The following is a 24,905-nucleotide window of genomic DNA, read 5'->3' as shown; positions in this document are numbered from 1 at the left end:
AGGCAGTACATGTGGAATGAGAGCGTCTCTCTCTTGCGGGCGCGTCAGTTTCTGGAGAAGCAGGGCACTCTTGTGTCAGACAGACAGGCAGCGCTACAGGCAGCTCACAGTAGTCTGAAGGACCCCATGACTGAAAGCTCCGCCCAGCAGCTCTACCAGAACCTGCAGCAGGTGTGTGTTTGTGTCTCTCTCATCATTCACTAACACTCATGACATCACACATTCATCTAACTAGTTGTTTTATGACTAGTCTGTCTGTGTCTCTGTCTGTCTGTAGGAGGTGAAGGATCTGTCTGAGTTGAGAGAGACGCTTCAGAAAGGTCAAACTTTACTAAAAGAAAAAGAGGAAAAATTAAATCTCCTGGAAACATCACTAACTGAAGAGGTACAGCACACACAAAGATTTACACACACTGATTTTTATTCACATCCAGTCATATAATGTCACTTAAATAAAGAAGAAACACACGTCAGTAATCAGACGGCCAACACTGATCACAGTGTGTATTGAGTGATTTCCTCTGACATATACACGTACTGTACAAACACGTCTCATTGTGTGTTTGTGTGTGTCAGGTGTCAGGTGAGGATGGCGAGAGGTCAGCTGATCGAAAAGTGACATTTGATGTGACCGAGTCAGAGATGAGCAGTGTGTATGGACACGAGGGAACAGGTGAGACACTTACTGACACACAACTCACCTGTACAGCTTTACCTCTCAGGTTATTTCATCTGAAGCAGTAAGAAACTGATCTCAAATCAACATCAATGTGTATGAAAAAACCCATCTGTGAATGAGTACAGAATCTACTCATACAGTATAAAAGATCTTTATAAACACAATAATAACATGAGTGTGTGTGCGTCTGTGTGTGTGTGTGTGTTAGTTCCTGTAAAGGTGCAGCAATTGGCTGATTCTCTACAGCTGATCTCAGGACAGTTAAACTCAGTTTTGGGTGCTTTGGGGTCAATCACGCAAAAGCCCAACCCGCCCTCTTTGATCTCCCCTCAAGTACCTCGCTCCTCGTGGGCGTGGCCTATAAACTCCTCCCCCTCACTTTTACAACACAGACCAACAGACATGATGCACACGACCTGGTCCAGCCTGAACACAGGTAACACAAACACACAATCATCATCTATCACAGTCACCTGCAGTATCACATGAACACATCTCTGTTTCCATAGAAACCAGCAGAGTCCATATGACTAACTCAGGGTTTACATCAAGGTGAGGAGAAACACTTTAACTCCATTTGAATGCTCATCTCTCTGACACCCTGATCATCAAACATGAGTTGTTGTAAAGTGATTTTCTCATGATGCTTCATTTAAACTCTGATTCTGCAGTCTGTCATCTCTGCGTCCATCGGTAGAGGTCGAAGGTCACCGTCTGCAGGGTCTCATTGACGGAAATAAACGTTGGCTGGAGGCCCAGAGGAAAAACCTCAACATGTATCCTTACACAAACATCAGTGACAAACAAACACGTGTTGTATTGTGGTATTATATTCCTCTATCTTCTTCTTCTTGTGTGGTTTTCCTGAGCATCACAGTCCTCTGTTCCCAAATCTCAGAAATTCATCCAGTGGATTACTGCAGCTCAGCCTCGACGACAACAACCAGATTAAAGTTCATCGATACTGAAGACCAACCGCTCTTGTGGATTGATGTAGTTTTTCATAAGCAGAACAGTTCTGCTGTTTTCAATGTGCAAATCTCATTTGTATATTTTTGTAAGCACTTTTAATAAATTGTATTTTAGGTAAAACTGTGTGTTTATTACAGCAGTGAGCTTCATGAATGAAGTTGTTTTTTATCTGAAATTGGGACTCCTCTCATAGTGAAAATCAAGCTTTTAATGTTGTTTTTAAAGTGTTTTTAATCTGTTTTAAGATAAACCATGTGCAAACTCATCATTCAACACCATGGCTAAGTATTTATAAAATTTTAGTTTTCATTAAAATATTTTAAATGCACTTTGCTGCAATTGATTATCCCTTAACATAAGTGTCCATATCAGGCCATTAAAGGTGACATATTATAAAAATTAGACTTCATGTTTAAGTGCTATAATTGGGTCCCCAGTGTTTCTGTCAACCTAGAAAATGTGAAAAAGATCAACCCAGTAACTTAGTTCTCTGCAAACGTGAAAAAATAGCTCATTGAAATTTGCCTCCCCTTGTGATGTCAGAAGGGGATTTTATTATAATAATACCACACCTTAATCCACAGCACAGCTGTTTAGTGCAGAGAGAGAAAATAATTTAAAGAAAAATTGAGTTTCAACAAACCTCCATTATGGTGATCAGTGTTTGCATTATCAGCTCATGTGCATTTTAAAGGACACTCACAAAAACAACTCATTTTTGCTCACACCTACAAAGTGTCAATTTTAACATCTTATAATAAATTATCTGTGGGGTATTTTGAGCTAAAACTTTACATACATACTCTGGAGACACCAAAGATTTATTTGACATCTTAAAAAGTCTTGTGATATGTCCCCTTTCACTTTATAGTTTAACACGACAGGAAAACAACAGTAAAAAGTTTATTTATTTATTAATCATTCCATCTGTACATTGTAAAAACATGATTTGTAAGACAGTGCAAATATTCTCATCAGAATCATCGTTAGATGAAAGCAGCTCGGCTCGGATTTACAGTCAGAAGCACGACGTCCAAAACCACGACACAGAAGCCATAGAAGAATAAACTACCATTACAAAAATCCAGTGACATTTGCAGGGCGGGACTGGACATCCACATGGTTACATTAACCGTTACCATAGCGATGAGAGGAGGAGCACTGGCAGTTTGATTGGCACATTCACTGTCCTATCAGCATTAGCTCCTGTAGGAGACTCCTCCCCTACCGTCTCAGACTGGCAGTAAAAAGACGCTCAGGCAGCGAGGCGTCTCATTTGTAATTTAACCAGAACGTCTGTCCATCAGAACACAAAGATTTTGTCTCTTTGAACCGTATCCAGGTCATCATCCATAGTAAGCAGAACCTAAGACAGACAGACAGACAGACGTTTAATGTAATCCTTTAATTTAATTTGGTTTGTTCAGGTTGAACTGTGCACTCACCAGGAAGGATCCAAACATGGCGATTGATGACAGGAAGTGCCAAATATCATGATCATCAAAGAACGAGAGCAGGATACACTCACGATTGTGTTCACGAGACTCAGCCGGAGTTTTCTGGTGACACAGATCAGTGATTCAGATCAGTGTGAATGAATGAATGAATGCAGGTAATTCACTTCACTTATATTAAAGTTGTGTTATATTGTGTCGTACGTGTCATTAACCTACTAAGACCCGAGCTTTGGTTTGTATGTTTCAGATTTCTTCCAGTTATTATTTTGGGGTTAGTGAGAACCAATAAATATAATAAACACATTTTTTTTTTTGAACATCAAGCAGTGTAAGTGTCCAGGCCACGGTTCCAGTTACACACAATTCAATTCAATTCAATTTTTTTTTTATATAGCGCTTTTCACAATTGTTAATTGTTGCAAAGCAGCTTTACATTAAATATTATTGTGCAAACAACAAAAAAATGTGATGTCCACATACATTACAGGCCAAAAGTTTGGACACACTTGACTAAAATGTTAACTATGATTTTAAAAATCTTTCAATCTGAAGGTGTATGGTTAAATGCATGAAAATACGTGTGTAGAAAAAACTATACCTGTGCCAAACAGATTAATTTCTGTTATTAGAAAACTAACATTTTATTTTAAAATATTATTTTTGAAATAGATGACATGCACTGAATATCTGTCAATAAGAGCCCAGATTAAATGTGAAGTCCTTTAATATTCTTTAAAATTCAGTCTAACGGCGCATTCACACGGGGCGTAAGCGTTGACGCTTCCCATTCACTTTTAATGGGTGACGTCAAGCGTTGGCGAACTGAATTGTAGATCTGTCGGCGCCGCGTCAGTGCCGTTGCTTGCGGCAGAAGTTGAACATTTCTCAACTTTTCAAGCGACAACGCGTGCGTCAGCCAATCATATCGCCTTATGCAAATAACCTAGGCAGAGCCAGCCAATTACGTTTATGGAAGACCGGAGCTTGTGTTGCGACCAGAGTGATTGGCTGTTGGCCACGCTTCAGACAAGCCTTCCGTTAAGCGTTAACGCTGACGGACCGTGTGAATGCGGCGTAAAGTAAAACTTCAAGAAGCTTCTTGATAAAATGATACGAGTATGGTTTTGCAATTTCTAGGCAAAGGGTGACTGCACTTCAGAAGATTAAATATCAGTCCTGACTTTTATTAAAATAAAGTGAATGCTCTCCGCCTTTTTCATTTATGTTTTATTTTGCAAGCGTGTGAAAGATGTGCAAGCTTATTTAATCAACTGCTCATAAAATATCTTAAAAAGCAAGTACTTAATCATTTACAAGCAGTTCTGTGTTCTGTAAAAACCCTGTTCATATCGGCTGCATATCTGTGGCTTATATGGCGATACAGATATATCTGCGACCGGATCATAACGGCCGATAAAATGAACAAAACGATAAATCTGTCGTGCTCTATTGTAAACTGATCACACATATGAGTATAGAGAGAGAGATGGAGTCTTACCTGCCACGTACTGAGACCTTGAAAGAAGAAGAAGAGAGCAAAACCCCAAACCACAGCCGTGAAGAGAATACACACCAGAGCCAGACACTGGATTCTCTCACCACTGCGCAACTACACAACACAACACAAAAAACAACAACTGAATCACAATCATGAGGTATAGATGAGAGTCACTGCTGATGTCACCGCGAGAGGCGTACCTTCATGATGATGTAAAAGGCACAATACAGCAACAGGTTACAGATGGCAATGGCCAGAAGATACGAGGCAAAGTCATTGGGTCGTTTGATGAGACCGTATGCCGCCCTGTAAACACACACACACACACACAAAAACACACAAACACACACATACAGGTCACTGGTGCGATCATGTGTGACTCAGAAAAAAGAGAGAGAGAAGATGATAGACTTACAGGGACCAGTTTACAATATTTCCCATCACCAGCAGAACCATTCGGTCCTAAAGAGACACACAGACACACATCAGAGAGAGTCACAACTACAGCTGTGTGTGTGTGTGTGTGTGTGTGTGTGTGTGTGTGTGTGTGTGTGTGTGTGTGTGTGTGTGTGTGTGTGTGTGTGTGTGTGTGTGTGTGTGTGTGTTGTACTCACAATGTACATGGGTCCACTGCACTGTCGAATACAATCTGTGTAAATCACATGAAAGATCCTGCGCATGGTCCCAGAGTCTGAAAGAACCAAACACACACACACAGTTAAAACCACTAGCGTGTCCAACAGATCATACATGTGTGTGTGTGTGTGTGTGTGTGTGTGTGTGTGTGTGTCTTACCCAGTCTCCAGCGGCCCATGTAGTACAGTTGTGTGCTCAGCAGCAGTGTAGCCAGTATGTGTATGACAGAGAAAATAATCCAGAACACCGAGTTACCTTTACCAAACACCTGACACACACACACGCACACGCGCACACACACACACACACACACACACGGGTAAAAACAAAAGCCCTGTTAATATTCATGACAATAAGATTCAGCTGATGATCTGATCACAGGTGAATGTTTTTGTATCTGATCACTTAAAGTCATAGGTGATCGTCACATGAGATGAATGTTTAATACGAGCGTCGTGTGTTTGATTTCTCACCACTCCCAGCACAGAGAAGAAGATGACGGCAGCCAGACAGGCGTACGCTGAGTACGCGCTAGCGTTGATGTCCGGGTGTCTCTTCTGATAGAGCTTTAACATACACAATCCAGCTATCATATACATGAACGATGTGTCTGAAACACACACATACACACATTAGATATAACACAACATCAGTGTTAAACACTGACACACACATGAACACTAAACTGTGCTCACCGAACTGAAAGTTAGTGTAATTTGGGCAGACGTGGTAGCAGGCGCTGAGCAACCCCTCCATCATCAGTGCCGTTCCCATCGCATAATACAAACCAAAGTGTTTAGGAATACCACACTCCTGAAATAAACACACAAACACACACTTTAAGTGCTTACAGATCTTCATGTGTCAGTAAGGGTGTGTGTTTGTAAAGCTTTGTGTGTTCTCACCAGTGCTGTGGTGTCTTTGCGATCGAGGGCTCGACTATGAAGGATGTCTCTCTGAAGAACGATGAGTAAGAAGAGCAAACCCAGTAACACGTAACCCAGGTTACTCAGGATATTATTGAAGGAACTGCACACACACACATGAGCGCTACATTAGTTAGTTATCCACTAGTTTACTTTTAAACTCTAATGATTATTAAACACACAAACCTGAGCGCGCCAAGAGGATGTGCACACAGGAAATTGTAATAACAGATGTCTTGGTTTCCCGTGACGTTAACAACCTATCAGAACACACATCAGTCATCGTAAGGTTAAAGAAAGACAAAACAAACAATAACTGACGTCATCCACGTACCGTCTGATAGGTGATGACCAGCTGAATGACCGGAAGAGCATAAAACACTGCGATTGTTGCAATGTTCCTATAGAGAACAAACACACATCTGTTATTAAAGTTACTCAAGGTTTAGCTGGTTAGCATAGTCAACATGCCTTAACTTTATACCGTCTTTATCCATAGAAGGCCATTTAAAACTCTGACAAAACATTTTTTTATGTATTGTAATCAGCGTTGGGGAAAGTTACTTTTAAAAGTAATGCATTACAATAATTAGTTACTCACAAAAAAGTAACTAATTACGTTACTTAGTTACTTTTCATGGAAAGTACTTTTAAGTTACTTTTGAGTTACTTTTGAGTTACTTTTTCTTGGCTACTGCTTGATCTCTTTCAGGCCTTGCAGGTGTTTTTTTATGATTTAAAGTTCTGCATTCAGAAATTGCAAATTACATAATGTCGAACCGTGGCCTGCCATGTCAGTTTCTGACTCAAACTGTTCCCACACCACTGATCTATATAAATGACTGGATTGCGCATTGAACGCTTGACATAACAGCGTGAGGTGAAGCCAGCGCAGAGTTGAAGCGGCCATCTTGTTATACCCAACCAGCAGAGATCGTCATTGACTTCCATTCAAAATCATGTTTTAAATTCACCCGCTTTACAGCGTATCAGTTACACAAGGTTAATTTTTAGGATATGTGTACGTTAATTATTTGTTAATTCTGGTGTTATTTGCAATGTTTATGTTTTAATCGGGCAGGATAATGGATTTATAAAAAACCGTTAAGGTGAGTGTGTCTGTTGTATTTGTTAATGACACGGGTATAAATAAAGTTTTTTTGACATTCAGCTACACTGTGACGGTCAGCGTTATTTCTCTAAACAGGTTTAGGTAACTTGTAAAGATAACATAATTACATGATTATTTATATAGATTTCAGAATGAGCACGTTTATTGTCATTAATAATAAATATGCTGCAGTCGGTCGCTGACCTGACACTGTAATAAAGATGAATGTATAATAACTGATTAAAAAGCTAAATGTACAACTTTCAGTAAATAACTATGGTCGTTTGTGTTGTAATAATGTACAGGATGACTTCAGGTATAAAAACAGAGACGAGTAAAGTGATGTTTTGTCATTCAAATCTGATCGCGTCCATTGATTTAATAGAACGTTTGGGTATACCAACATGGCGGCGCGGTGGCGTCATGCACAATCCAGTCATTTATATAGATCAGTGTCCCACACAGACATGTGACTACATTTAGTTTAATTCAGTACATCATTTTAAATCAAATTAATTAAACTAAAAAAGTAACTCAAATAGTAATGTGTACATTTATAAAGTAATGTGTAACTTTATTTGTTACTTCAGAAAACTAATATTATTACGTAATGGATGTTACTTGTAATGCATTACTCCCAACACTGATTGTAATAGAGATATGGGTGTAAATGGGACAGTTCATTGCGATACAATACTGTATTGATTATCTTTGCCAGAAATGTAGTATTTGCAGATACATCAAACATTTATTTAATGCAATTACAATTTGACGCAGAGAGTGTCAAAATAAAGGTACCTCATATTGATATTTGATTTTTGGCATTGATGCATCGTATCAGTAGAAATTTAATTTATGCATTGATCCATATTGATGTATTGTAATGTTACACCCCTAGCTCTTCATCTGTGATCAGTGACAGAGGTTCAAAGATGGCTATTTTCCCGGTCTTGCGTCCAAAGACCTACGATTGTCTGACAGATCAATGCACAGTTCAATAAGTGTCATCATCATAAAGTCTACATGCTCATCAGACCTAAGTTTAAACGCTATAAGGTAATGATCTTACTCCAGGCTTTATGTTGTAGGACAGTCTTTTACGACATCAATGTTGAGTGGTCAGATTGTCTGTACAGATCCTTCAGAAGCTGTGGTTGAGATGAATGAGAATGATAGCTGTCAGATGTTTCTCACTCACCAGAAGTAGATCTGATATTTCTTGCTGAGGATGCGTTTGTCTTTGCGAGCGAGATCTGACACACACAGGAACTTCTGTGATTAGAAAACAAAATAAGAAGTCAGTTTAAACCTCGCTTTGAGCTCTTTATTTCGTCTTTGTACCGACTGATTCTCACTTTCGTACGGACGATGTTTTTGTCCGAGTCGATGTCGGCCAGCGTGTCATAATCGTCCTCTTCGACCGAACTCAAAGACTCCTGACGACTGCGAGCGACGCTCTCTAACAAACGATCTGCGTGTAAAACACATAAATCATTGACACTCCCTTTTCAGAGGTTAACATCATCATCATCATCATCATCATCATCATCATCATCACTGAATTATTCATGAGATCATCTGTAATCAGCATAAACCGTAACCGGTTACATTACTACACTCGCTCCAGCTGCTGAAAACTAATTCTTAATATATCATTGATCAAGATTACATATGAATATTCATTTCATGGGGCATCAGATCAATGATTGAGAGATTTGATTCTGTGGGGATTTTACAAGGGCGTGCTGATTGGCTGATTTATAAAGTGGGCGTGTCACCAATGCGGAGGGCTACATGATGTGCTGTGATTGATCTGCGTTTAAAAGTCTCCAATCCTGTGACAAAAATAAACCATTTAAAGAGCAGAGGAGAGAGGACAGGACAAACATCTGAATACTGCTGTGTGTATCCGTGTACCTGTGTGTGTGTACCTGTGTGTGTGTGTATTTGTGTGTGTTTGTGTACCTGTATATCCGTAGTTTCCATCAGTTGAAGGTAAACTGTTTGTGACGGCCTCAGAGCTCATTGTGCTGCCATTATCAGCTGAAGAGAGAGAGAGAGAGGAGACATTTTCACACAGATTATGAAAAATGCATCTGGGATTTGTTCGGGATCGTTTGATTTTTTGTTTATTCACACTGCATTTTTTTCGCAGCGCATGAAGTTTGTTTATTATCCGTTATTTCTCTAGTGTGAACCCATCTTTGTTTCTGATAAGATTATAAGGAGCGTGTGATGTGATGTGATGTTCTGTCAGGCTGGTCAATGATCTTAGCTTCAGTCCAGTTTGCTGACATTTCTCGTCATGAGTGTTAATCTTTAATTCCCCTCATGTTAAGGAGCTGAACTATAACTTGTTGTTGTGATGATACGTGCGTCCTCATTACTATCTTCACATTCATGTACTCACCAAATGAGCCGTATTCATAGGGTGACACAGGAGCCTTTCCTAAAACACACAATGAGAACAGTGTTGATCTTAAGGCTGAAGTATAGTCCAGTTTTTACACAGACGTGAGGGTCCGCTGCGCGTACAGTGTGTATGGTGCAGAAGATTGTGAGCGTACTGTATGAGCACTGAGGAGTTTTTCAAACATCATGTACATCGTACGCACACAGTTGAACATTCACGTACACATACAGTAAAAGACAAACAACCGTATACTCCTGGCTTTACTCTGATTATTTACAGGAGTGTTAATACAGTTAATATTATTAAACCTTCATAGATAACATGCATGTTTATACAGTCTTGAGAGGTCAAACCATAAAAACACACACGCACACACGCATTAAACACATACACAAACTGTGACAGCACACAAATAAATCAGTGTTGTGTGTTAGCAAGGCACATGCACACACGCACACATGCACGCACACCTCTTACCCAAGAGAGATGCTGTAGATATAGAAGCAGAAAAAAAACAAGAGGATGAAAGAGAACATTTTATCATTAAAACAAACACTTTAACAAACACAGATTCATACAGAGTACAACACACACAAACACACACACACCTGTCTCTGCAGGAGAGGCGTCACCTGGCTGCAGAAGCCCCTCCCTCTTCCTGTTCATCCTAAAGAGAGAGAGACATGATTGTCATTTACCTCACATCACTAACATACAACAGTGACATCACACACACACGCACGCACGCACGCACGCACACAAACACGCACACAAACACGCACACAAACATGCACGCGCACGCACGCACACACACACACACACACACACACACACACTCTTACCTCTTATTCTCCACACAAGCCACTAGAAATGTGATCAGATATAAGGAGAGGAAGATTCCCAGACAGAAGAGCATTCCCATAACATACACCTCAGCTACAGGGACAGAGAAAATACATACATGAATGAACAGATGAATGAATGAACAGATGAATAAATGAATGAACAGATGAATAAATGAATGAACAGATGAATGAATGAACAGATGAATAAATGAATGAACAGATGAATAAATGAATGAACAGATGAATAGATGAACAAACAGATGAATGAACGAATGAATAAACAATGAATAAATGAATGAATGAACAGGTGAATAAGTGAATGAACAGATGAATTAACGAATGAATAAACAATGAATAAATGAATGAACAGATGAATTAAATTAATGAATGAACAGATTAATAATTACTGAATGACCAGATGAATAAATTAATTAATGAACAGGTGAATAAGTGAATAAACAGATGAATGAGTGAGTGACTGAATGAATAAACATGTGAATCAATGAACGAATGAATGAACAGATGAATAAATGAACGAATGAATGAACAAATGAATAAATGAACGAACAGATGAATAAATGAATGAACAGATGAAGAAATGAACGAATGAATGAACAGATGAATAAATTAATAAACAGATGAATGAATGAATGAACAGCTGAATAAGTGAATGAACAGATTAATAAATGAACAGATGAAAGAACGAACAGATGAATAAATGAACGAACAGATGAATAAATGAACGAACAGATGAATAAATGAACGAACAGATGAATAAATGAACGAATGACTAAACAGATGAATAAATGAATGAATGAATGAATGAACAGCTGAATAAGTGAATGAACAGATTAATAAATGAACAGATGAATGAACGAACAGATAAATAAATGAACGAACAGATGAATAAATGAATGAACAGTTGAAGAAATGAATGAACAGATGAAGAAATGAACGAATGACTAAACAGATGAATAAATGAATGAACAGATGAGTAAATTAATAAACAGATGAATGAATGAATGAACAGCTGAATAAGTGAATGAACAGATGAATAAATGAATAAACAGATGAATGAATGAATGAATGAATGAAGGAATGAATGAACAGCTGAATAAGTGAATGAACAGATGAATGAATGAACAGCTGAATAAGTGAATGAACAGATGAATGAATGAACAGATGAATGAATGAACAGCTGAATAAGTGAATGAACAGATTAATAAATGAATAGATGAATGAATGAATGAACGATCTCACAATTAATGGCAGGAGAAACGATCACATCCAGAGTTTTACTTCGATTTCCAGCATCAAACAGCTCATCTGAAACACAAACACAATATCAGACACACAGTACAGTGACGCTGTAATGCGTTCTGATTGGCCTGATGATGGTGCGCTCTGATTGGTCTAACCGGGTGAGAGTGGATAAAATCTCAGCGGTCCTCCACACGCCTCATCTTCAGTCTTCACCACCACAACCACATAAAAACTGTTACTGGGAAAATCTTTCCTCTGCAAAGAGACACAAAACTCTCATCACACATACTGGACTGACATATCAAAGTATACTCGTGTGTGTGTGTGTGAGTCTGTGTGTTTCTGTTTGTGTTTGTGTGTCTGTGTGTTACCTGCACTGTGATGGCACCTGTGGTGGTCATCGTCTGATACATCCCAATAAATGCCACATTATTATCTAAATCATAAACTGGACACTGGACAAACAAAGAGAAAGACAGATATGAGCACATGTGTGTGTGTGTGTGTGTGTGCGTGTGTGTGTGTGTGTGTGTGACGCTCTTTAATATACCTGTGTGTGTGTGTGTGTTTCTTACCTGGATGTCCTGTATAGACATAACTGAACATGGGAAGTTCTTCTGTGAATTCACCTTCACAATCACTGTGTCCATACCCTCAGGAAACACATACTTGAAAAACTAAACACAAACACACAATCATTACACTCCAGAAGTGCAGTAATGTACTGATTTCTAAGCTCACGGTTGTGTGTTTGTGTACCTGAGGTTGAGATGGAGTCGCATTAAAGCTGAATTTCTTGTCTGTCCTGTAAACACACAGAGAGAACACAAAGTTTCAGTGATCAGAGACGCACAATGCATAACTCTCTGATGTTTACTACACTACTAAAACAACTAAACATTTCACTAAACCCTAACTGGCAGGCTGTTCTTTTTCAACACAATGTTTCATTATTCATGAATTAGTTTTTTTCCAGGATGCAATCAAATGAAAGTGGTGAGATTGATGACACTCAGTGAAGTTATTGCGTCTGTCTATCAGATTGACGTGTGATCCTGTCAAAGGTCTATAGCACTACTAAACCTGACTGGTAAGATAAGATAAGACATATATGAGTAACTCACTGCAGAATGAAGCTGTCTACACGACTGACTCGCAGCTGATAGTGAACTGATGTACTGGAGAGAGTCGACACGTCCACATAGAAGAACTGCATCTCTGATACGGCTTTAGTAGGCGGCTGACACAGCGTACGGCCCACCTGAGTGTATTGATATTTCCTCTGATACCTGAAGAGATGACACATCATCATCATCATCATCATCCATTAACTTACATACTATTATATCACAGGTCTGGTAAATGCTTGATTCTGATTGGCTGAACAATGTTTCATGGGTGTTTTTCTATAAATGCACATCTGACCTGACAAATGTCAACTCTTCCCCCGCCATACACACACAATTTTTATGTTTTTACAAAAGTTTAATGCCTTCCAGAAAATGTTCTTCTTTAAATATATAAACATAAAATATATCAAATGAAAGAACAGACCCTCTGCTTTCAACCTGTTTTACTTTCTATCACCTTTCAAATATTGGTAGGTTTCTTCAAAAATAAGTAAATTTTTATAAAGGCTTTTTGTTAGAGATCAGATTCAAAGAGATGATGAAAACATACACAGAGTTTTTACTGTTTTTAGATCAGTGGGTGCTTCAGTGTTTATAAGTTAGGTAAGAGCGTCACCTAGTGGATAATAGCAGAAATATCAGAAGCAGAAAGGAAGCGTTTTTTCTTAATTCATGAGATAACTCATCAATGGCGGGGAAAGAGTTAAAATAACCATCAGTGTTATGTTTGTGGTAACCTGGTAATTGAGGAATAATTGACCCTGGTTCTTTGAATTATTTGAAAATAATTCACACCCGCGGTGTATCTCCGCTTTAGGGCTGCGTAACAATTAAACATGACTAATTGTTTACAGAATAAAAGTTTTTGTTTACATTATATATGTGTGTGTACTGTGTATAATAATTATGTATAAATAAATACACACACACACACACACACACACACAAACACACACACACGCATGTACATAAGAAATATTTACATGTGTATATACATTTATATTATAAATACTTAATATATAAATATATTTTTTTTTAATTGAAAATTTTTAACTTTGGCGGAAAAACGCACAGTGTCAACCAATCAGGAGCTTGCTCTAGTAGTGACCTGATTACTGACAGCGAGCGGAGTCGCAGAAGCCCCTCCTATGACGCGAAATTCTCCGTGAATCTCTCAATGAGTACAATTTCACACGCAAACGAAGTGAGGTTAGGATTAGGGTCAAAATGTTCAAGCGGCAAACTAGATGTGTTAAATGCAAATTTGACGCCTCAAACCTGGTTGGTGTGAACCCTTGATAGACAGCCATACTGTGCTTCGTGTTGTGTCCCATTACCACATTGGGTGTGCATTATTTTTGAACTCAATGGCCGTCGTCAATTATTCTTTATTGATTATACATCTCTGTTTTACACCTGTGATCAGTTATGAGACACAGTAACTTTGACTCCTCTCTCTATACAGAAGTCTTTTACAGAATAACCCCTGAAGTCAAGAGGAAATATAAATCCTTTCATTAAAGGGGACATTTCATTTGGCTCCCCTTGTGATGTCAGAAGTTGATCTTAATATAATAATACCGCCCCTTAATCTGCACTACCCAACCACGCCACTGCCATTTAGTGCAGAGAGAGAGAGAAATAATTGACAGCACAATTGAGTTTCAATTAAAAAAAAATCGCCATTATGGTGATCAGTGTTTGCATTATCGGCTCATTTGCATTTTAAAGGACACACCAAAAACAGCTAATTTTTGCTCACACCTACAAATACCTTAACTTATAATAAATGATCTACATGATCTAAAACTTCACATATGTACTCTGAAGACACCAAAGATTTATTTGACATCTTAAAAAAAGTCTTGTGAAATGTCCCCTTTAAAACACAAGCAGCACATTTCCTGTCACATTCGACTCTGTGCTGTAAAATACAGAAGTGAAAGTGACAGTTCAGTTAATTTCATGAGAAAAACACACAATGTTCAGGTGAAGGGGGTCAAAGTTCACCCATCGTATCTGAGTCCAAATAAAACTGGCACACCCTTAACTACAGGTGTGGTCAGGGTTATGGGACGTGGCAACAGGTGTACTCACAAGCCTCTGAGAATGAGAGGAACCTGAAACGACAGAACCGCCTGTTTCTGACGGACCACGAACAGGACCGGACTTTGAGTGCTCTCAGACACCAACTCCACCGAAACTCGCACGCCCTCCGTCTGAGACAGACACACAGAGAGATAGACAGACAAACAGACAGTTAATAGAGGTGTTGTGATGAAAGTAATAAAGATTATGTAAATGAAGGTTCTGGTGCCTTGTTTCTGGACACGGTGTGGTTGTACGAGTAGATGGTCTGGTTGTCACTGGTGACGGTGTCGCTGTACGTCACATCAAACTGAGCGTCTTTATGAATGACCACATTTGTGCTGTCTGCTCCTCCTGGACACCAGCAGCACATCAGCATTAGGACGACCCAACCGGGAGCGGACCGGACCCACACCGAACCACAGCACACCTGCAGCATCCTGGATCCTTCATCAGCCTGACAACACAACCAGAAACCCTGAAGAGATCAATAGAATTATGAGATTAAATATTATAACCGCTGCTATCTCAATATTATCTGCATGATTCATGACATTAGATTATTCATTTATAATAAGTGTATTTTCATCATATTCGACTCATTTTATTTTATTTACACACCTGTAAACACACCAGCTGCTTTGTTTAAATAAAAAGCTCATTTGGTGATAGAAAGGGCGAAGTACACCACCCTAAATGATCAATGCACATGTGTATACTCTATCTCTCTCTATATACATGTCTATATAACATCTACATGTGTATATTCTCCATACTCTCGAGACATTATTATTATTATTATTATTATAGATGTATGTAAACAGACAGACAGACAGATGAACACTGACCGAATCTTCCGCTGACTTCTCATCCGCTGTACACGCGACAGATCTGACACAAACACATAATAACACGAACTCACAAAAACTCAATCTGATTTAGATTTAAACTCAAACTGGAGTCGTTCTCCTCTCTCTCTCTCTCTCTCCTCTTTCTTTCTCTCGCGCTGTGCTCTGTTGTTGATACGGAAAGCTGTGTTGCCGTGACGTCATCGCGCACGCGTCATGTGACTGTCATTTGCTTGCCACGTCACGTTTGCGTTCCATACGTAAACAAACACATTTATATTCATATTACACAGCAATTCACACAAGTGTGCTTTACTGGTGTATAAAGTTTAAAGCTCCATCTCTGAAATATTATACGAGCAAGAGGTCAAAGAGAGATTAACAAAACAATTCCTAACGATAGTCGACGAGATACTTGTTTAAGAGACTAAGAATATCTATTTATTTATCCATCTGTCAAAATCAACATGTGCAGGGTTCAACCCCAGCATCTCATGGTATGAATAAATCATGATGGCCAGTAACTTACTTAAAAGACACACGGACGAACTCGAGTCAGTTTTATTATGCAAGTTCATTAAACATCCATCCTTCTGACTGATAACGCTACCATTTTGCCTAATTTTTGACTTTAAGTTAAAAAAAAATATTCTAAAAACCTTGCAGTTATTGTGTGAAATGTTTGGACTGAGATCTTTTCATCTTTTTCACCAGCAGGTGGCGCCATATTTAGGTGATTCGAGCGCTTCGAACAGTGAATCATCTGTCATTCATTGGTTCAATTGATTCAAAGCTTCGTTTCTCCCATCATTACTATACATGCATAACACAGCAACACCACATTGAGAGGCTTTCAAACCCTACACATAATATTTATACTTTCATAATTATAGTGCAGATTTATTCTTGAGTTAGTGAAGTCTGTATCATAAACGAACAATAAGCAAGAAAATGTTTAGTTAAATATTATATTATTTAAATGACATATAAATTAATATAGGCTTGGTTTCACAGACAGGTCTTAAATTAAGCCAGGATTACGCTTTAGTTAAATCGGGACATTTCAGTAGTTTTAATATGAAAAACCATTACTGATATTACATGTATTATATGACACTGATATTATTCATGTTAGTTCACGGTGCATTAGTTCATGTTAACAGATACAATGATCGGGCAGGATTAGCTAAAGCCAGGACTAGGCCTTAGTTAAAGTAAAACAGATTTTATAAACATGCCTTAGAAAAAGACATTAATGCTGTGATGTGTATCTTGAGACAAAACAATGGCACTGGCTTATTTTAAGATCTGTCAGTGTAAGCTATTTTCATTTAAGATAACTCAAATATGTGTTTTAGTCTAGGACTAACCTTAAACCCTGCCTGGAAAACCAGGGGTTGATTTTCTAAATGTATTAGCAAATGCACATTTAGTCTGGGACTAGACTTAAGCGGTGTCTCTGGGACTAGACTTAAGCGGTGTCTGTGAAACTGGGCCTATATTGTTTATTGGTAACTCATGATATTAGTTAAATGGGACTAGTATACAAACTGTTCCATGTCTAGAACATTACTGGATGTGAATGCTGTAACTTTGTTTAGTTGACATGATTCATCAAGGCCTTGATCATTTATTGAGTGGATTTATGAAGATTTAATGGCAGAGCAACAACGGTGAAAAATAATCAATTTACAACATTTAGGTAGAGTCATGTCAGTATTATTCTGTTTGTTTGTTGTAATAAAAATCTTATGTCACAATATGTTACATTGACAGCTATTTCAACACCAAGACAATATTTAGTTTTTTGATGTAAATATAAAAAGGTTTGCAGAATCTATGTGAGTGTTTCTGCTGTAGTTTCCTCCAGGATGTGCAGTAGTAGATCATAAAGAGGTTTGCTGAGGGTTTGATATCCAGCAGCAGTCAGATGCAGGAAGTCAAACATGTCTCTTTTCGAGACGGTTCCGTCCGAGTGAACGAACTCTTTGCTGAGGTCCAGAAAGTGAACTGCTGAACCGAGCTGAGGTACCCACGAGCGCAGTAACTCGTTCACGGTGGCGTTCTTCTCACGTAAAGGATTGGGACGTTCCCCGCGAGGCAGAAGACCCTGAGGACAACAGACACATCAAGCGTTTGTAGGCATGTGATCTCTCTTTACATATAAAGCATCACACATAAACGCAGTCGTACCAAAATGATGATTTTGGCATGAGGGAGTTGTGCGATGAGAAACTGTGTGATGGCCTTTACACCTCCAGACACCTGCTCGGCTGTGTGCTGATGATTATTTGTGCCGACCCAAAGAACCACCACCTGAGGACGACACACATACACGTCAGAGGACGACACGCGTACACGTCAAAGCTCTTTTGCTCCGTATTCTGATGTTGTACCTTCGGCTGGATGTTCTTCAGTTCTCCGTTCTTTATCCTCCAGAGGACGTTACAGGTGGTATCTCCAGCCAGGCCAAAGTTCAGTGCATGCAGAGGAGAGAACAAATCCTTCCAGACCTAAAAGCACAGAGACGGCACACATCATAACACATCCAAGAGTCACAGGTTCACCAGCTGAGGCAGTAAAACAGAATAAGAATAGAAAACAAACAGTAGCAGTAGTATGGGTTACTATACTAGCAGTTCCTCACTTACTAACAATGTTGGGTAAGTTACTCAAAAATGGCTTGAATACATCATTATAAAAAGTACATCAATTATTCTGGTAACCCTTTAGTCTCACTATTAACTAACTATTAACTACTTTCATATACTCAATATACCCCTAATTACTGCTTATTAATACTTAGTAAAGTAGTTGTTAAGTTTAAGTATTGGTAGGAATTGGGTAGGATTGAGGATGTAGAATAAGGTTTTGCAGAATCAGGCATTAATATGTGCTTTTTAATTATAAATAAACAGACAATATCTCAGTAATATTAACGCTAATAACCAACCAGTTAATAGTAAGAATTATAAACTAGGGTGTTACTATTATTTTTATTAACTCATTACAGTATTTAAAATGAGAAGGATACATAAAACACATGCATTTTAAAGCAACACTATGTAGTTTTTTTACCTTTAAATAATGTCTCTAAAATTATTTCAGTGATAGAACAACTTTTAACTGGACAAATTGTACTGTTGCTGCAACCTGAGCAGCCTCTTAGCTGTTACAAGCACACTCTGAAAGTGGCGGTGGAGGGTAGGAAACACAGCCCCGCCCCTCCCCCTGCCTGCAGAAGAGTGTCTGATACCAGGCACTGTTGCGCTTTTCAACCACATGGGGGAGCTGTAAATCATTTTTACATGGAAACTACATAGTGTTGCTTTAACCTTAGACTTTAAATGTTGATGTTAAATCCACTATTGTATTATATATCATTCATCTACAGTATTTACTTCAATTTCATCAGAAGTTACTGTCATTAAATTACTGAGTAATCCCTTACTTTACTTTATTAAGTAAAAAGTCATTAAATTACAGTAACTAATGACTTTGTAACTAGTTATACACGACACTGCATCCCAACCTGTCCCCCGATTCTCCTTACCATAATGTAAAAAAAACATATCATTGTTATCCTTTCAATGTAAAAACTGTTGATCATGCAGTATTCATTGTACCCACTAAAATTTCTGCAGATTTTTAATTTAATGTTACTGTGGTGGTGACTGTATGACCTGGACAGATTCACCTGATTTAGATGATGTCATTTATAAAAATGTGCAGTATGAAGCTGTTTTACCTCATGTTGTTGCATTAGTTGAATCATTGAGTCTCCGAGAAACAACACTTCAGGCTCTGCGTCCTTACACTCCTGTACAAAACGCTCGTGCTGAAACACAAACATACACACACACGCACACACACACACACGACTGTGAATAGGGCTTTAGTGTGTGATGATGAATCACAATGTGCGTGTGTGTTTGTCAGCTAAGTAAAGCAGAAACAAGAGTGTAAAACAGACACACACACATGTATTATTGTACAGATCGGATCAGATGCTGAGATCAACAGTAAGTTAGTGTAATGTCACATAATCAGATTGAGATCAGATGAGTGCTGCTGTACCTGTGTCATCCAGCGGGCGTCACCCTGTAAATCCTCCACAGGTGAACACACAGCAGCAGGGTTCATAAGATCACCCTCACTCATCCTGTCAATCACACACACACACAACACTATACAAAATACACACTAAATCATGTGATGTCATGTCATGTCATGTGTTTAATAAAGTAATCATTAATGTAAACATTTATTCATTAATTTCTCATCTTCAGTGTGATGAGAGAGATATTTTAATGTATTAATGACTGCAGGACCTTCAGTTAATGCGTGTCCAGATCTTTAACAACTACACAACATCACAGCACTTTATATCAAATCTATTATTGTAACAAATACTTAATGTAAATATGAGAAAAATAATCAGTGTTTAGTTAATGAAACGCTGACATACACACACCTGAGAGGTGACGGATCCTCTGTGATGATAACTCTGATGAATGATATTTATGTGTTGATGTGTTCAACTTGCAGCGATTCCCACTTCCGCATTAATGAAAACCTGGCGCGAGTCCCACCCACTTCCGCTGACGTCAACACACAACACTAGAGAGAGAGAGAGAGCGAGGGGGGTCAACAAGCGTGAGTGTGTGTGTTTAAAAGACTAGCATACACACAGTGTGTATTCTCAGATATCACTCAACATTAATGTCAATCATCTGATCGGATCCAGCCCCTAGATATCGTCGTCATGACGACACAATGTAGATAAAGAGAGACAGACAGTTGCGCATCCACGGTTCTCGCATTCCTGCCGCCGAGCCTTTCCGGTTGGGGGGTGCAGCAGGGATCTTCTTGTTGTCATGACAGCAGTTTCCTCAGACTGCGAGGTATCTGGGGAGCGCGCGCACGTACTGTCGCCATGGCGACCGAAATACGCGTTCGCGAAGGTGATGAAGTCATTGTTACGCTAACCGTTGCCATGGGGACATCCATGAGAGGGCGCTGCGCAAAGGGGCGGGGCCTCGCGTACTGACGCACGGCGGGGGCGTGTCCGGGGAGCGAGCTGCGCGCCCTCGCTTGTTGTTCCCGCAGAGAGGGCAGAAGATGGCGGCCGTGTCGAGCGGGGCTGCCGCCGCCGCCGCGATTCCGCACCCGAACCGCGACCTACCGCAGCCCGCCGCCTCTATCCATCATCCGAGCCGAGCTGCCGCCGCCGTCGGCGCGGGCGTCAATCGCCCGCCCCTCGCGCGCGTCGGCTACTATGAGATGGAGCGGACCATCGGGAAGGGCAATTTCGCCGTGGTGAAACTCGCCACGCATATGATCACCAAAGCGAAGGTGAGGCGGATTAACCCCCAGTAGATTTACCCCCCACCTCCGGGGCAGATCCACGCGCTGACACACAGCTATATGCGCGCGACCAGCGAACTCGCACACACGCGTTGTGTGATGCGGCCTGCGCGTGCCTGCGTGTATCTCTCGCTCTCTCTCTGTGTGTGTAGTTGAGCGTGTGATCGTTCTGTGTATGTGTGTTAGAGAGAGAAAATATGTGTGCGTGTTTATGTGCGTGGATTGTGTATGAAGGACAGTGTGTGTAGTTGAGTGTGTTATCTATACGTGTGTGTGCGTGTGCGCGCGTGCTTTGGCAGTGATGTGTTTGGAGGAGGAGATAGACAGATAGAGGGATAGACAGATATGGAGGAACACAGAGATTTAGAGGGATAGATACAGAAAAACAAGAGGGTGAGACAGATGAATGTGTGTGTGTGTGTGTGTGTGTGTGTGTGTGTGTGTGTGTGTGTGTGTGTGTGTGTTGTCATATTATTTGATTTGATATGTCACTGATGGATGTTCAGTAGATCTGATGATACACACACATATGTTTGTGTGTTTGTTGGCATGATGTGTATGTGTTTTGATCAGTTTGGGTTCTGATGGCAGAGTGATAATCGGACCTTTGGTGATGTAAGCTGTGTGTCTGTCCTGGTTTGGCCGGTGTCATGACAGTTCATCTTTAGGACTTTCCGCGGCCTTTAACTCATTGTACCGCTTTAATACCGCAGTAATGGACTCTGGGTGTCCGAATACAAGCACACTTCACCAACATTGAGCATCTATGATGTCAAATTGAACATGCTTTTAAATCAGTTATACTCTGTTTGTTTTTCAGTCTTTTAGTTGTTTTTGTGTAAAAATGTTGATGGCATTTCAGCTTTTTTGGTGTTACACTTAAAAGTTGATATGTTAAGGTTGTGTGTCATTTAAATATTCTTGATCATTGGCATCATTCATTAAAAACCTGTACATGAATGCACTTGGCAGGTGCTTTTATTTAACACACAGTCCATTTAAACTACACATGGTTTCTTGTGTTATCAGTGTGTTTGTTCCCTGGGTGTCGAACCCATGACCTCTGGGCTGTTAACACAATGTTGTGTGTTTAAAGATGTTTTTCAGCCAAGAATACACTGAATATTTTCTCAGGCACACACAGAGACTTGTGAGTTTTGATTGTGATGATGTGTTGTATGTTGTACACTGTGTTGTGTCCGCTGATCTGATGTCACACATTTTTATTATTATCAATTCTGACTGCCAATCATGTTTCTGAATAATAACCATTGTCACTGACATCACTGTATGAACTGCTTACTCTGTGTGATGTCTACACAACTCTTACAGAAAATACACACTTCTTGTGTCCAAAGATCAGTATCTGACCTAGGGATGCATAACGATTAATCACGAATAATCTTTAGCAGAATAAAAGTTTTTCTTTACATCATATGTGTGTGTGTGTGTGTGTGTGTGTGTGTGTGTGTGTGTGTGTGTGTGTGTGTGTGTGTGTGAACTGTGTATTATAATTATGTATAGATAAATGCACACTCATGCATGTATATGTTTAAGAAATGTTTACATGTGCATATATACATTTGTATATTTATGTTAAGTTAATATATATTTTTTATAATTATTATACACAGTTCACACACATTATTCTGTTATAGATTAATCGCGAATAATTGTTATGCATCCCAACCCAATCCATTTCTATCTGAACTTAAAGTGCATAAATTATTTGCATAATTTTTTTTTAGAACCCGATTTGACCCAAAAGTGTAAAGCGCATCAATGGGCCTGTTTACACCTGGTCAGTTTAAGTTTTCTCTGATCAGATTGCTGTCCAAAGACCAGGTGTAATGCCCTCCAATCCCTCAAATCACTTCAGGAGGTGGTCTACGTGTAAATGTTACAGATACGGATAAAAAATTGGAAAGTTATCTGATCGCAGAAAACACATGAAGTGTCCAATGTGTTTATAGCAGCTTCCAGTAGATCTAGACTGACCATCAGAAGAAACCCTAATCCCTGATTCATTCATATTCAAATATTTATTTACCTATTACTTTAAATAATTGTCTGACTGATGCAAATGCAATTTGTTATTTACCTGTTTTGTCAAGTATGGTAACCTGTACACAGACTGAAAGTCGTGATCTGTGGTCAGCTACCTCGGAGATTACTGGGATTAAGGTGCTATGCTCAAAGGGCACCACAGTCGTAACCTGGCGGCCGTGAGACGCGAAACATCGGGCCCGACTCTCTATTTACTGTCTAGGCTATGATTACTGACTGGAGCCAAGATGAGGGATCACTCCAGTCTTGAAGTCTTTACATTGGCTCCCTGTCAGATTTCGGGTGGACTTTAAAGTTCTTATGCTTACATATAAAGCTTTAAATTATTTGGCTCCTCACTATCTCACTGAGCTTTTAGTTGCCTACACCCCTGTGCGTGCTTTGCGCTCCTCTGAAACTGGCCTTTTACTCGTTCCTAATACCAGTTTAAAATCTATGGGTGATAGGGCATTTTCATCTGTCGCTCCAAGGCTTTGGAATTCCTTGCCTGCTCCAATTACGCAAGCAGAATCCCTTAAGGCCGGGGTATACCTTTTTTCCGCGTCTGGCTCGCGCGCGCACGCGTCCGCGCAGCTTTCCAAGTATACTCCCCGCGGCTACACGCGGATGGCCCCGTTCGACACTATACGCAATACAAATAGTTTCTTATTCAAATTATTACTCTACCAGGCCGTCAGGGCAGCACTATTTGGTGACATTTACAGTACATTAAAACATTAGGATAGGTGAAGAAAAGTAACCGATCGACCATTGCAAACACAGTTTAGAACAAACAAGAAGACAACAAAGAACAGGAATCAAACATTATCATGCTCCAAAGCTTTCTGTTCTTGGAAGAAGTAAAAGTTAAAGAAGTAAAACGATAGTGTGTGTGCAAATGCTGTCTATTTCCTTTGTATAATTGTTTGTAGTGGAGTGTCCTGTCTAAATATTTTTACGCGCATGCTCTGTTGTACGGGACTGTACATGCACTGTCCGCACGGTCTCAAATTTTGGGCTGCACGCGGATGGTCCCCGCGGACGACCGTGGACACTCCTGATGATGAAAATGACGTCATGCGGACGTCCCTAGTACACTTTCGGCTTTAGTGTTTTTAAATCCTCCCTTAAAGCTTATTTCTTTAGGGTAGCTTTTACTTAAAGCAGGGATTCCCAAAGTGTGGTACGCGCACCCCCAGGGGTACACGAGCTGCCACCAGGGGGTGCGCGAGAGGAAAAATGTAATGGCGGTCTGTTTCTTTAAGTGGGATTTTCCATACAATAAATAAATAAAAAAATGAACAGTAAACATTTCCTTTGTAATCGCTTTTATTTTAAATAAAAAACTATAATTTATTAGTTTTTGATAGAAACGTAGAAGACAGCTGCTGTCTTTTTCTACGCACTGTTCTTCTGTTATGCACTGCAGCCGCTATATGCATGCCAACTCGTTTCATTCATTCCATATATATTATTAATATGCTTAACTGACTGAAATCAGGGAAACTGTCATGTGGGACGTCTTATGATAAAGTTGTTAGTCACGAAGGAGGAGAGGGACCAAGAGAGAGAGAATAGAAATAGAAATAATGAAATGCGACGAGACATGGGCACAGGATACGCGAG

At 39.6% G+C, this 24,905-nt stretch overlaps 4 protein-coding genes across 9 annotated transcripts in view; 2 read left to right on the top strand and 2 right to left on the bottom strand.

Annotated features, from left to right (window-relative positions):
* LOC135770615 (uncharacterized) overlaps positions 1–1,771 on the top strand; it is a 10,985-nt gene extending 9,214 nt beyond the window's left edge. The window contains exons 23-29 of the mRNA XM_065280254.2: positions 1–171; positions 278–385; positions 577–673; positions 888–1,115; positions 1,189–1,231; positions 1,351–1,455; positions 1,557–1,771. The exon at positions 1–171 is cut by the window's left edge and continues 4 nt beyond it. Coding sequence (XP_065136326.1) covers positions 1–171; positions 278–385; positions 577–673; positions 888–1,115; positions 1,189–1,231; positions 1,351–1,455; positions 1,557–1,647 — 843 coding nt within the window. The 3' untranslated portion in view covers positions 1,648–1,771. The remainder of the gene's footprint in view (positions 172–277; positions 386–576; positions 674–887; positions 1,116–1,188; positions 1,232–1,350; positions 1,456–1,556) is intronic.
* A 777-nt stretch (positions 1,772–2,548) lies between these two features.
* Positions 2,549–24,905, bottom strand: part of sidt2 (SID1 transmembrane family, member 2) — a 245,192-nt gene continuing 222,835 nt past the window's right edge. Inside the window, exons 1-28 of one of the 4 annotated variants that reach the window (XM_065280250.2) lie at positions 15,867–16,027; positions 15,248–15,496; positions 15,028–15,149; positions 12,925–13,089; positions 12,560–12,605; positions 12,376–12,477; positions 12,172–12,255; positions 11,956–12,055; positions 11,798–11,863; positions 10,535–10,628; positions 10,301–10,359; positions 10,170–10,181; positions 9,690–9,728; positions 9,245–9,322; positions 8,635–8,750; positions 8,478–8,551; positions 6,503–6,569; positions 6,355–6,428; positions 6,148–6,271; positions 5,938–6,055; positions 5,716–5,852; positions 5,402–5,510; positions 5,221–5,297; positions 5,022–5,068; positions 4,807–4,912; positions 4,607–4,717; positions 3,097–3,210; positions 2,549–3,017 (exon numbers count right to left, since the gene is read on the bottom strand). In XM_065280250.2, the coding sequence (XP_065136322.1) occupies positions 2,955–3,017; positions 3,097–3,210; positions 4,607–4,717; positions 4,807–4,912; positions 5,022–5,068; positions 5,221–5,297; positions 5,402–5,510; positions 5,716–5,852; positions 5,938–6,055; positions 6,148–6,271; positions 6,355–6,428; positions 6,503–6,569; positions 8,478–8,551; positions 8,635–8,750; positions 9,245–9,322; positions 9,690–9,728; positions 10,170–10,181; positions 10,301–10,359; positions 10,535–10,628; positions 11,798–11,863; positions 11,956–12,055; positions 12,172–12,255; positions 12,376–12,477; positions 12,560–12,605; positions 12,925–13,089; positions 15,028–15,149; positions 15,248–15,457 (2,514 nt within the window). In that variant the 5' untranslated portion in view covers positions 15,458–15,496; positions 15,867–16,027 and the 3' untranslated portion in view covers positions 2,549–2,954. Of the gene's footprint in view, positions 3,018–3,096; positions 3,211–4,606; positions 4,718–4,806; positions 4,913–5,021; positions 5,069–5,220; positions 5,298–5,401; positions 5,511–5,715; positions 5,853–5,937; positions 6,056–6,147; positions 6,272–6,354; positions 6,429–6,502; positions 6,570–8,477; positions 8,552–8,634; positions 8,751–9,244; positions 9,323–9,689; positions 9,729–10,169; positions 10,182–10,300; positions 10,360–10,534; positions 10,629–11,797; positions 11,864–11,955; positions 12,056–12,171; positions 12,256–12,375; positions 12,478–12,559; positions 12,606–12,924; positions 13,090–15,027; positions 15,150–15,247; positions 15,497–15,866; positions 16,028–24,905 lie in introns of those variants that run through there. The other 3 variants (XM_065280251.2, XM_073815497.1, XM_073815498.1) reach the window with 3 other exon arrangements.
* LOC135770612 (platelet-activating factor acetylhydrolase IB subunit alpha2-like) lies at positions 17,542–20,486 on the bottom strand. 2 transcript variants are annotated; one of them, XM_065280248.2, is made up of 6 exons: positions 20,341–20,486; positions 19,944–20,028; positions 19,615–19,704; positions 18,263–18,379; positions 18,060–18,182; positions 17,547–17,976 (listed from the first exon to the last, which is right to left on the bottom strand). In XM_065280248.2, exons 2-6 carry the CDS (start codon positions 20,025–20,027, stop codon positions 17,704–17,706), a joined length of 687 nt encoding a protein of 228 aa, XP_065136320.1. In that variant the 5' UTR covers position 20,028; positions 20,341–20,486; the 3' UTR covers positions 17,547–17,703. The 2 variants fall into 2 exon arrangements, with proteins under 2 accessions (XP_065136321.1, XP_065136320.1); XM_065280249.2 differs by lacking the exon at positions 20,341–20,486 and having other exon boundaries at positions 17,542–17,976; positions 19,944–20,042.
* sik3 (SIK family kinase 3) overlaps positions 20,973–24,905 on the top strand; it is a 35,776-nt gene continuing 31,843 nt past the window's right edge. For both annotated transcript variants that reach the window (XM_065280247.2, XM_065280246.2), the window contains exon 1: positions 20,973–21,221. In XM_065280247.2, the coding sequence (XP_065136319.1) occupies positions 20,988–21,221 (234 nt within the window). In that variant the 5' untranslated portion in view covers positions 20,973–20,987. The remainder of the gene's footprint in view (positions 21,222–24,905) is intronic.

This window comes from Paramisgurnus dabryanus, chromosome 8 (genome assembly GCF_030506205.2).
Source record: "Paramisgurnus dabryanus chromosome 8, PD_genome_1.1, whole genome shotgun sequence".
Classification (NCBI taxonomy): domain Eukaryota; kingdom Metazoa; phylum Chordata; class Actinopteri; order Cypriniformes; family Cobitidae; genus Paramisgurnus; species Paramisgurnus dabryanus.
The sequence above is the reverse complement of the archived record's forward strand: the minus strand, read 5'-3'. Positions and strand labels throughout refer to the sequence as shown.

Bases quoted from the DNA above. Each gene is read 5' to 3' on its own strand.
- LOC135770612 (XM_065280248.2), bottom strand. From the start codon at position 20,027: ATGAGTGAGGGTGATCTTATGAACCCTGCTGCTGTGTGTTCACCTGTG. The intron at 19,705-19,943 runs GTACAGCAGCAC...TTTGTGTTTCAG, and splicing joins ACGCCCGCTGGATGACACAG to CACGAGCGTTTTGTACAGGA. The intron at 18,183-18,262 runs GTACAACATCAG...TGTCGTCCTCAG, and splicing joins TGAAGAACATCCAGCCGAAG to GTGGTGGTTCTTTGGGTCGG.